The sequence below is a fragment of the Dermacentor andersoni genome, unplaced genomic scaffold, assembly GCF_023375885.2.
Source record: "Dermacentor andersoni unplaced genomic scaffold, qqDerAnde1_hic_scaffold ctg00000044.1, whole genome shotgun sequence".
NCBI classification, from domain to species: domain Eukaryota; kingdom Metazoa; phylum Arthropoda; class Arachnida; order Ixodida; family Ixodidae; genus Dermacentor; species Dermacentor andersoni.
In genome coordinates this window covers 787501-799761 of record NW_027314758.1, presented here as the reverse complement: position 1 = coordinate 799761, position 12261 = coordinate 787501, and the positions used below count along the sequence as shown (strand labels likewise).

The window sequence follows — 12261 nt, the reverse complement described above, 5'->3', positions numbered from 1 at the left end:
CAGCACGAGACATCCACAAGGCACCTTACAGAGATGTGGAGAGCTTCGCGGCCGGAACGAAGCCTCCCTTCTCCACCGGCCAAGAGGGGGAAACGCGCTTTCCGATCGCTCAAGGTTGCGCGGACAAAGCATAGCTCTAGCGTCTAGGAAAAGCTTAACCAGGTGCGATGGCGGCACGCATAGCGTGGGAAGCTAGCCGCCAGAATAACTATACCAAGGACTGCTGCTGATGAGGGCGAAATACCTTCGTGTAATTATAATAACCCTAATAGGACTACTTTCGAAAAAAAAATGGAAACGGCCCAGAGGGCTATACTACGAGAGCTATGACTGATAGTTTTCTATATATATATATATATATATATATATATATATATATATATATATATATATATATATATATATATATATATATATATATTCATCTCATCTATGGGATCGCATTTGCGCGCTGTTTCTTTGTCTCTGCGTGTAGTACAGTTAAGAGAGCCAGTTTAAGGGCGGAGAAGAAGAAAGAAGAGAAAAGCAAAAACTGCAGCGCCGTGGTTTTAAAGCGTACCCGTGGTAGAGAAACGGAATGCGATATAAGCGTGCGTAGCCATGATACGCACACGACAAACTGCCTTAAAATAGTTAGACTTGAGGGAAAGCTTTCGGTAACAAACGATAGCACAGCAATCAGCACTCGAATATAATTATAACCCTAATACTAATTGTAAATATTCATCTCATCTATGGGATCTAATGCGCGCGCTGTTGCTTTGTCTCTGCGTGTAGTAGTTGAGAGAGCCAGTTTAAGGGCGGAGAAGAAGAAAGAAGAGAAAAGCAAAAACTGCAGCGCCGTGGTTTTAAAGCGTACCCGTGGTAGAGAAACGGAATGCGATATAAGCGTGCGTAGCCATGATACGCACACGACAAACTGCCTTAAAATAGTTAGACTTGAGGGAAAGCTTTCGGTAACAAACGATAGCACAGCAATCAGCACTCGAATATAATTATAACCCTAATACTAATTGTGAATATTCATCTCATCTATGGGATCTAATGCGCGCGCTGTTGCTTTGTCTCTGCGTGTAGTAGTTGAGAGAGCCAGTTTAAGGGCGGAGAAGAAGAAAGAAGAGAAAAGCAAAAACTGCAGCGCCGTGGTTTTAAAGCGCACCCGTGGTAGAGAAACGGAATGCGATATAAGCGTGCGTAGCCATGATACGCACACGACAAACTGCCTTAAAATATTTAGACTTGAGGGAAAGCTTCGTTAGCAAACGATAGCACGGCAATCAGCACTCGAATATAATTATAACCCTAATACTAATTGTAAATATTCATCTCATCTATGGGATCTAATGCGCGCGCTGTTGCTTTGTCTCTGCGTGTAGTAGTTGAGAGAGCCAGTTTAAGGGCGGAGAAGAAGAAAGAAGAGAAAAGCAAAAACTGCAGCGCCGTGGTTTTAAAGCGCACCCGTGGTAGAGAAACGGAATGCGATATAAGCGTGCGTAGCCATGATACGCACACGACAAACTGCCTTAAAATATTTAGACTTGAGGGAAAGCTTCGTTAGCAAACGATAGCACGGCAGTCAGCACTCGAGTATAATTATAACCCTAATACTAATTGTAAATATTCATCTCATCTATGGTATCTAATGCGCGCGCTGTTGCTTTGTCTCTGCGTGTAGTAGTTGAGAGAGCCAGTTTAAGGGCGGAGAAGAAGAAAGAAGAGAAAAGCAAAAACTGCAGCGCCGTGGTTTTAAAGCGCACCCGTGGTAGAGAAACGGAATGCGATATAAGCGTGCGTAGCCATGATACGCACACGACAAACTGCCTTAAAATATTTAGACTTGAGGGAAAGCTTCGTTAACAAACTATAACACGGCAATCAGCACTCGAATAGGACGAGAGAAATTACTGAGACGTGGAAAATTCCCTTGAAAAAAAATCTGGTTTGCTAGACAAATGCTTGTATGTATTGAACCTCTTAAAAGATACATACATACATACATACATACATACATACATACATACATACATACATACATACATACATACATACATACATACATACATACATACATACATACATACATACATACATACATACATACATACATACATACATACATACATACATACATACATACATACATACATACATACATACATACATACATACATACATACATACATACATACATACATACATACATACATACATACATACATACATACATACATACATACATACATACATACATACATACATACATACATACATACATACAAGTTAGTAACGATCCACCTTCGACAGTGCCCCTTATGACAGGGACCAAACTATCACAAAACTTGTGCCGTGTCATTTTACTCTGACTCTGTCCCCAGTGGTGAGATTTAAAATATGTAATTAGAGCATGTCTGTGTGTCACGTGCGTCTAAACAGAAAAAGCAAAAGGAAAAGCTTCTTCAAGGGATCCTGTGACTTTGAAGCGGCAAAGAACATCATTTAGGAATATTTTGATTCAACAAGACTAGGCGTAGAAACATCCCCCCATCAAAAATAATGGAAATATGTTCCATATTTTAATATAGCGAGCAAGCGAGCCAAGCTAACGTCATAAGTGCTTCAACATTCCGCGCCCCTTGGCAGAGCTAGCCCAGCATCTTCACATTCATTTAGCGCGTGAAGCTTCTCAGATGCGCTGTTTATTTGTAATTTTTAGTGCAAACGTCCGCGAGTACACTTTAAGACGAGATGACCCACCTATGACATAGCACTGTGTGAGCAGAGCCATTTGCTGCCAAGTTCCGTGCCTGAGAGGGAAAGTGCATTACAGAAAATTTGACGGTGTTGTGGTGCACGAAAAAGTGCACTTAAGGTTCATTCAAGCAATCACATAAAAAAGTTGACTTCATAAAATAACAGCCCAAGTTCAGCACTTTAGCTAATTCAAGAGATCTCATAAAAACAGTTGACTTCATTAGTGCAAATAACAGCCGAAGTTCAGCACTGTAGCTCATTCAAGCGATCTCATAAAAAAGTTGACTTCATTAGTGCAAATAACACCCGAAGTTCACCACTGTAGCTCATTCAAGCGATCTCATAAAAAAGTTGACTTCATTAGGGCAAATAACAGCCGAAGTTCAGCACTGTAGCTCATTCAAGCGATCTCATAAAAAAGTTGACTTCATTAGTGCAAATAGCAACCGAATTTCAACACTTTATCTCATTCAAGCGATCTCATAAAGAATTGACTTGATCAGCGCAAATAACAACCGAAGTTCAGCACTTTAGCTTCCAAATTGACTTTCACATTCGAACACGTCCTCCGTCATTCCACAGGTTAACATGAGGTACATAGATACAAGCGAGCCAAGGGTGAAGTTCCTCTTCGTCGGAGTCGAGAAAGACCAGGTAGTTAGTTTTCTTGCATTCATTATTCCTAACGTGTTCTGTCAACTTGCACCGACCTCTGACTTTTTTTTTATTCAGTTCAGCACTTATAATAATGGTAGCGGCATATTAATGGAAAGCTCATCATCTCTTGACGAATTTCGTGTGTACGCCGATAGCAGAAGATACGAGTACGGTCATCCGGATATGGTGTACCTGATGACTGGGTACGTTCGCCTATTTATTTTTCTCTTTTTAATATAAAGCTTTGTTGTTAAGCAATGTCTAATTTCGGTACGGCTCCTTTTCGCAGGCATGAAGTATACTCCGAAGACACTACGGGCACGAAGAGCATGAATGTGTTAGGTAATCTTATTAAGCTGCCACATAAATGTATAGTGTCAAATCAAACTGCTTTAACGCTTTAATGATGGCACATATAAATACCCGAAAAAATTTCTATTTTCCATTGCATTGCTCAAAACGCATCAAGAATAAGCATAATCGAAGAAAACACAAAAAAGCTTTTTCAACAAGGGGGGGGGGGGGGGGAACCCAAGTTCCAAGGCAGAAAACTGGAAGTGGCCCTCACCACAAGCCACTTATGGCGTCCTTTGGAATTTGTACAGACATCTCTCGTCATATTCAAACTATAGGTGTGGACTGCATTTGTTTTATATCACGTGTATTACACCGCTGCAGCTGGAGATCTTGCAACGATCTGTCTCCTCTGACCGCGCTTTCAAAATGATGATGATTATTATGATAAGGATCCTTTTTTTTATGACTCGTACCCACTAAGGGGGATAGGCAAAGAATCCGGCGGCAGGGGCTCGCTTAAGAAAATTTCCTATTTGAAGAGGAGGCTTTCAAAAGAAAGCGAGTCGCGTGCCGCACTTCTACCTGACCTTCTTCAGTCCGGTGCGATTGCGGCACATTTTCCCCGCGCACTACCCGAGTGCTCTTTGCAAGTTATGTCAGGCAACTAGAGCGACGCTCTCGCACACGTTGTGGGAGTGTCCTGTTATAGCAGCTCAAATGGCAGCAGCTCCGGAGGCTCTTGCGTCGAAGCGGGCCGCCGCTCTGCGCAGCTCCAACCTCAAGACACAAGAGTGGGCAGTCCAGCGGGACGGCAAGGCGGCGACGAGGCAAGTCTTCGAAGTCCCCGCATGGGAGACCTGAGCCCAGGTCGTTAAATGTTGCCGTATTTTCTATAAAGATGGATCCATCCTCGTCCTGTGTCCTTGCTCTTAACTAGCAAATGATGCTTGTTGCCTGACATGCAGTGTTGGCCGAAGACATTTAGCCTGAAGCTTTGTACTCGATACCGAAACTCCGCAAAAAAAAAAAATATCCTGGTTTGTTGAATTAAGGCAACATTCGTAAATGTAGAGGTTTAAGCGGTATGAATTACGATATGGCCACACGCTGTTGAGGAGTCACAACCTAAGTTACCGCATATAGAGAATTAGCGGTGCTAGGTACTCGCCTATTTTCGTTTTTATGTTTCATTCAGCATCAGGTGTGCAATGACGAAGCTCCAATTATCAGCCGAAAGCTAAATCACCCTTGAACCCGCTTGCTTTCTCGCAGGCATCGGCTTTGTAGGTGGCTTGTGCACCCGGTTCTTCGTAGCCCTTGGTGAAGACAGCGCTGGTCTCTACACCGGAATGCACACGCTGACGCACGAAGCGGCGCACGTGTAAGAATGCAGCAACATGCGCTTCATAACCATTGGTCAGCCTCTCCCGCTGATATTGCTTGGACAAATAGCCGTTTAGCTTTGGCAATTACGGATCGCGCACAGCCGGGAACGAAGGCTTCCAATCCATGTGTATTGCGGAAAAGCGTCCTGAGCATCTCATGGCATGAGCGGCCGCCGCGGTAGGGAATCGAGCTCACGACCTCGAGTTTAGCAGCGCAACGCCATAGCAACTGGTGGGTGCGTGTGGGCGGGCGCGCGCGCTATACTTTTTGATAATTAGCTGCATATATATTTGTATAAATATTATCACACGGCGCAGGAAGAAGGCGATGACAAATCAATTAACTAAATAAGAAGAAGAATCAACTGACTAGCGGGCAAACTTGTGCCCGAAAGGACTAGCCCAAAAGCGGTGACACTGAGAAGCGCGCCAGCTGCCGGCGGGTCAGAACTAAAGCGGTTCTGGATCCCTCGGCCGCTATTTATACATGATGCACATCCTTCGAGAGGCAGCCTCTTGGATACCCTTCTCGCTCTGCTGCGTACATGGAGCGTTGGATCCTGGGAACAGCATTACCATACCATTAACGTGGCGCTTTGTTCGGGTTAAGTTTGAGTGTCAGTGGCCGCTGGGGTAGCGGCCGCTTTCTCCAGCCGCAGTTGAGACCTTGAGTTATCGGTATAGCGATGCCGAGAATCACGGCTGTCGCTGCAACGGCTAACGAACACCGAAGCGTTCGCACAATTATCCGCGGGCGATACAACATCCGAGCGGTGCAGCGGACAAGCAGACGACCAGCGCAGCAGCGTGGGGTCTAATAAAAACGACCTTTTGCCATCAGGTGTTCGGGTGCTTTTACCATTACTCATCCTTCTTTTTTTTTTTTTGATCGCTAGATTCCGAGAATGTCCCGTGATGCTTCCTCCTAGTTATCTTTTTCTTTCATTTTCATCGCGGAGTCTAACTGGTTTCCAAAACGTATCGTCAAGGCTCGGGGCCGCTCACGATGAAAGCCAGCCAAAGTCATGGATTCCAGGCGACCCAGGATCACTAGCCTGTCTCTGGAGTGAAGGTCACATCATGAGCTACGTCGACGGCGGAACGAAACATCACCGTTTTTCAACATGCAGCCTGAAGCAAATTCGAAACCTCGTAATGTGAGGCCCTTTCATTCTTCTTCTTGTGTAGTGTTTATGCAGTGCTATGTAGAGTCTTGTACAGCGTTATTCAATGTGCAGGAATACGTTTATCTAGTTTAATTACTCACACGGGACCCTGATCATGAGAAGGAAATTTACATAATATTTTGGAGTGCGTACGGCAGTCGTTACCAAATTCTCACTGGAAGCTAAGAGGCGTCAAGAACAGAGTTGACGGATAGTTATTAACAGCATTCTCTTCCTAATGTAAACCGTGTACCTATATAAACATAATACCAAATATTGACAAGCGAAATGAAAACATGTATAGAGCAGCGCTCAAAATGCGGATTAGGGAGCATCGTAGTCGTCCCTGAAATTACATTTTATTCGGCATGAGTGGAGATCTTGGGCGAATACAACTTTTTCTGGCATTCCATTACGATACATGTGCCATTCTCGCTGTCTCCGGAAGCTCTCGCGCAGGCTGCTTCTCAAACAAAAAGTAGTGTCGTCTAAACGCCACAGAAAGTGCCTACAATTATATAAACTCGCGAATGATAGGCGAGCACCCCGAAGCAAAGTTATCAGATAGAGTACGCCGTTCTTGCAAAGAATGCGCAGAAGTCAGCTGTGAAATGCATCGCTGTTCCAGTTAACATTTCTTCATGCTGCATATCTTCTGAAGTGCGGAAACATTAATTTAAAGGGCAAAGCAATAATTCTTTGGGCAGTCGTTTATTTGCATTCTGCAATCACAACATACACCCTTAAGTCGTCAGTTGAGATGTTGATTAGTGGAATTTTGTTAACTAATATTGTATTAACAATTATTACACAAATTCTGCTGTTCGCCACTGCTAGGGAGGCATAGTCCGTGCAAGTTATAATTTGGTTCAAATGCTCTATTTTTATGCTGCATGTTTCCTTTTGACACTATGTATTAAAAAAATAGTTGAGGTAGATAGCACAATATTATTCCTTGAAACTCATAGCTCGGAGAGGCGGACGTTACTTGCACAAAATATTCAATATCACGACTGAATAATTAAACAATTTTCACTATTTAAGCTTTACCTAATTACTATTTTATTAATATTGATGTTTACGAATTCTAGACGGTCAGTTCGCAAGTCAGTTCACAAGACGGCGAGTTTGCACATCTCATCATCATCATCATCATCAGCCTGGTTACGCCCACTGCAGGGCAAAGGCCTCTCCCATACTTCTCCAACTGCCCCGGTCATGTGCTAATTGTAGCCATGTTGACCCTCCAAACTTCCTAATCTCATCTGCCCACCTAACTTTCTGTCGCCCCCTGCTACGCTTCCCTTTCCTCGGAATCTAGTCCGTAACCCTTAATGACCATCGGTTATCTTCCCTCCTCATTACATGTCCTGCCCATGCCCATTTCTTTTTCTTGATTTCAACTAAGATGTCATTAACGCGCGTTTGTTCCCTCACCCAATCTGCTCTTTTCTTATCCCTTAATGTTACACCTATCATTCTTCTTTCCATAGCCCGTTGCGTCGTCCTCAATTTAAGTAGAACCCTTCTCGTAAGCCTCCAGGTTTCTGCCCCGTACGTGAGTACTGGTAAGACACAGCTGTTATAAACTTTTCTCTTGAGGGATAATGGCAACCTGCTGTTCATGATCTCAGAATGCCTGCCAAACGCACCCCAGCCCATTCTTATTCTTCTGATTATTTCACTCTCGTGATCCGGATCAGCAGTCACTACCTGCCCTAAGTAGATGTATTCCCTTACCACTTCCAGTGCCTCGCTACCTATCGTAAACTGCTGTTCCCTTCCGAGACTGTTAAACATTACTTTAGTTTACTGCAGATTAATTTTTAGTCCCACCCTTCTGCTCTGCCTCTCCAGGTCAGTGAGCATGCATTGCAGTTGGTCCCCTGAGTTACTAAGCAAGGCAATATCATCAGCGAAGCGCAAGTTACTAAGGTATTCTCCACTTACTCTTATCCCCAATTCTTCCCAATCCAGGTCTCTGAATACCTCCTGTAAACATGCTGTGAATAGCATTGGAGAGATCGTATCTCCCTGCCTGACGCCTTTCTTTATAGGGATTTTGTTGCTTTCTTTATGGAGGACTACAGTGGCTGTGGAGCCGCTATAGATATCTTTCAGAATTTTTACGTACGGCTCGTCTATACCCTGATTCCGCAATGCCTCCATGACTGCTGAGGTTTCGACTGAATCAAACGCTTTCTCATAATCAATGAAAGCTACATATAATGGTTGGTTATATTCCGCACATTTCTCTTTCACCTGATTGATAGTGTGAATATGATCTATTGTTGAGTAGCCTTTACGGAATCCTGCCTGGTCCTTTGGTTGACGGAAGTCTAAGGTGTTCCTGATTCTATTTGCAATTACCTTAGTAAATACTTTGTAGGCAACGGACAGTAAGCTGATCGGTCTATAATTTTTCAAGTCATTGGCGTCCCCTTTCTTATGGATTAGGATTATGTTAGCGTTCTTCCAAGATTCCGGTACGCTCGAGGTCATGAGGCATTGTGTATACAGGGTGGCCAATATTTCTAGAACAATATGCCCACCGTCCTTCAACAAATCTGCTGTTACCTGATCCTCCCCAGCTGATTTCCCCCTTTGCATAGCTCCCAAGGCTTTCCTTACTTCTTCCGGCGTTACTTGTGGGATTTCGAATTCCTCTAGACTATTCTCTCTTCCATTATCATCGTGGGTTCCACTCGTACTGTATAAATCTCTATAGAGCTCCTCAGCCACCTGAACTATCTCATCCATATTAGTAATGATATTGCCGGCTTTGTCTCTTAACGCATACATCTGATACTTGCCAATTCCTAGTTTCTTCTTCTCTGCTTTTAGGCTTCCTCCGTTCCTGAGAGCTTGATCAATTCTATCCATATTGTTACGTAGGAAGACGCATTATACTTCCTTATGTCAGCTGTCTTACGCTTGTTGATTAACTTCGAAAGTTCTGCCAGTTCTATTCTGGCTGTAGGGTATGTTACCAGCTATATTCTTATTAATCAGGAATCCGACTCCTAGTTCTCGTCTCTCCGCTAAGCCCCGGTAGCACAGGACGTGCCCGCTTCTGAGCACTGTATATGCTTCTTTTCGCCTCCTAACTTCACTGAGCCCTATTATATCCCATTTACTGCGCTCTAATTCTTCCAATAGCACTGCTAGACTCGCCTCACTAGATAACGTTCTAGCGTTAAACGTTGCCAGGTTCATATTCCAATGGCGGCCTGTCCGGAGCCAGGGATTCTTAGCACCCTCTGCAGCGTCGCAGGTCTGACCGCCGCCGTGGTCAGTTGCTTCGCAGCTGCTGGGGACTGAGGGCCGGGGTTTGATTGTTGTGTTCATATGGGAGGTTGTGGCCAAGTACTGCACCATGGTGGCCAATCCTGCTCTGGTGAGGGAGTGCGTTACCGGTTCTGGTCACCGGGATCAGGCCACACTCCAGGCCTGTTTTATGCAATTTTATCAACACGCGGATTTTTTTTTTAATCCGGTGGAAAATTGCGCGGCACCGGGATTCGAACCCCGGACCTCTTGCACGCGAGGCGGGTGTTCTACCTCTACGCCACCGCTGCACCTCTGCAGAGGGCTAATTCTGGGGATGACACCTGTGTCAAAATATTCATTCACAACGACTGCGACGAAGTAGATTGGCGTTCCCATTATTCTTGTGTTTTACTGCATAAAACTGCGCTTCCTTTAAATCGAAGTGCAACAACAGTGGATTTTTACCGCGAGTATGAGGCACGCATCTCGAAACTAGGTTCATACGAAAAATTCATTCCTAGTGGATATGAATTTCGAACTCACCGGGTGCAACTCACAAATGTCGATGTGTGTCGCAATTGGAGAAAATTTGTTAATTAGTCTATTACGCATTTCCATCTCTTGTTCAAGTAGTTTCCTTCTCGTTGAGTAATCCAGCTCAAGTACTCAATTGTGCTATTTATGCGACAGGCATTTTTTTTTTCTGTATAGTAAAGAAAAAAAAGGAAAATACGGAAAAAAAGAACACTTGGTATAAGTGGAGACTGTCGTTGCCTAAACAGGAGATATACATTACAGATTGCGAGGATCGGCTTGCTGGCGAGTGAGTAACACTGGACACACGAACAAGGGCAGGTACCCCGGTATGGAAGTAGCACCCAACCAGTTCTGCAAAAGCGTCTTTCCGGACAAAGAGAATGTGACCGCTGACATGGTGAGTGAAGCATCTCCTTTTGTCGAGGTCATTTACTGGGAGATGTATCAACATAAACGCTGCACTCTGCCGCCGATCGAGGCTCAATAACTGCTGAGTGCATGAGACCTTTGCGAAATTCCATTCGCGAGAATGGAAAGTTTTGTTGGCACTGTTACCAGATAAAAATCGCAACGCTGCCTCTCCTCCCCGCAAAGCACAATTTAATCTTTTTTTTTTTCTTTTTTTTTCCTTCAGGATTCGGACCGTATGAAATATTGCATGGTGAAGTGCCAATATCCGATATTTCAACAGTACTGCAGTACTAAATATGGTCGCCAACGATGTTATACGTATACAACGATTAAATACTTGTACAAACACGCACTGGACTACATGCCCTGTACAGTAGACAAGGTAAGAGGCTAAGTGAACCCGAGAAACTGCTGCAAATCAACGTCTTATAAGTTTTCTCAGCCTTCGAAACATTGCAGTGGGTGTTACATCCCAAACATCAGGAGACTATTCAATTCTTTCAAAGACTAAAAATGTATTTGTATACGAAAGAATGTCGCTGATAAATGGCATCGCAACAACATAAGGTGTGGCCAGCCCATTAGATGAACTCCGCGCAAAAATTTAACTGGCACGCTCGACTCACATTGCAGTGACAGGTTTTCTGGGGAACGACCAGCTGGGTTTACGGCCACGCCATCCTCCCGGACACCCCGTGCCTCCCTGTAAGGCAAGCTAATCTAAAGGTGTGTTTGTCCTTATGTACATTTGTATGGAGAGAATTGTGTAGACTCTTTCAGTCCCGTGTAATGGGTGACCGTCCTACAGTTGAGCAGGATGGTTTTCTAGGCCAGTTGGTACATGATAACAGTGTGGTATGGTTCCAACGGGTAGAGACGCGAGCACTTTTAAAAAGGAAACGCACAGGAAAACGCTTCTTACAACTGAAGTTTATTGCGAACAAATGCTTTTTTTTTACGTTTGCATGGGGGGGGGGGGGGCGAGAAATTAATTATTGGAAGGTGTGCTGTTTAAGGTGCTTGAAGATATTGGAGCTCTTGTGGTGATAACGATATCTAGGGTTTGCTAAGGCATGCGACACCAATAATTGCTGTGTTTCTAGTGGCAGGGAGAACTAGCAATAAATCTCTGCTTGAAAGCCAGTGCTGCGTGTTGTCTCGATGTACCTTCTGTGTCCATGACATTGTGACTGCGCTACAACAAATTAGTAGATGTCAGAAAGATTGATTTGTGTCGTGATGTCACAATAATCCCGCTGACGTCCGGTTCGGCATTGGGAAACTGACTTCAGTATGAAATTAAAACAGTTTGCCTTTCCCAATGTTCATGCTTGTTAACGAGTCAGAGCCCGCCGTGAATGGCTATGTTGTTGCGCACGAGGTCGCGGAGTCAAATCTCAGCCGCGGCGACCGCATTTATATGAGGGCGAAATGCATAAACACCCGTGTACTGTACTTTGGGTGCACGTTAAAGAACCCCAGGTAGTTGAAATTAATCGGAAGTCCCCCACTACGACGTGCCTCATAATCAAATCGTGGTTTTGGCACGTATAACCACAGAATTCAGTTTTCAGAATTCAGAATTCAGCGTGTGGTAGACTTTCTGCATATCTCAAAATAAGTGTCAGTACTCATTCAAAATTTGGATTTGGATTTGGGAAGTTACCGCAAGGAACGCACGCAAGGACAAAACGAAGCGGTGCCGACAACTGATGATTTAAAGGGACACTAAAGCGAAACAATAAATCAGTTTAAACTAATGAACCATTGTTTGAGAACCCTGCAGG

At 44.1% G+C, this 12261-nt stretch overlaps 1 protein-coding gene across 1 annotated transcript in view; it reads left to right on the top strand.

Moving 5' to 3' along the window:
- The window catches only part of LOC140214442 (venom metalloproteinase BumaMPs1-like), a 68778-nt gene that overhangs the window by 53401 nt on the left and 3116 nt on the right, over nucleotides 1–12261 (top strand). Inside the window, exons 4-10 of the mRNA XM_072285798.1 lie at nucleotides 3334–3405; nucleotides 3484–3611; nucleotides 3698–3750; nucleotides 4978–5086; nucleotides 6080–6247; nucleotides 10325–10460; nucleotides 10698–10856. Of these exons, the coding sequence (XP_072141899.1) occupies nucleotides 3334–3405; nucleotides 3484–3611; nucleotides 3698–3750; nucleotides 4978–5086; nucleotides 6080–6247; nucleotides 10325–10460; nucleotides 10698–10856 (825 nt within the window). The remainder of the gene's footprint in view (nucleotides 1–3333; nucleotides 3406–3483; nucleotides 3612–3697; nucleotides 3751–4977; nucleotides 5087–6079; nucleotides 6248–10324; nucleotides 10461–10697; nucleotides 10857–12261) is intronic.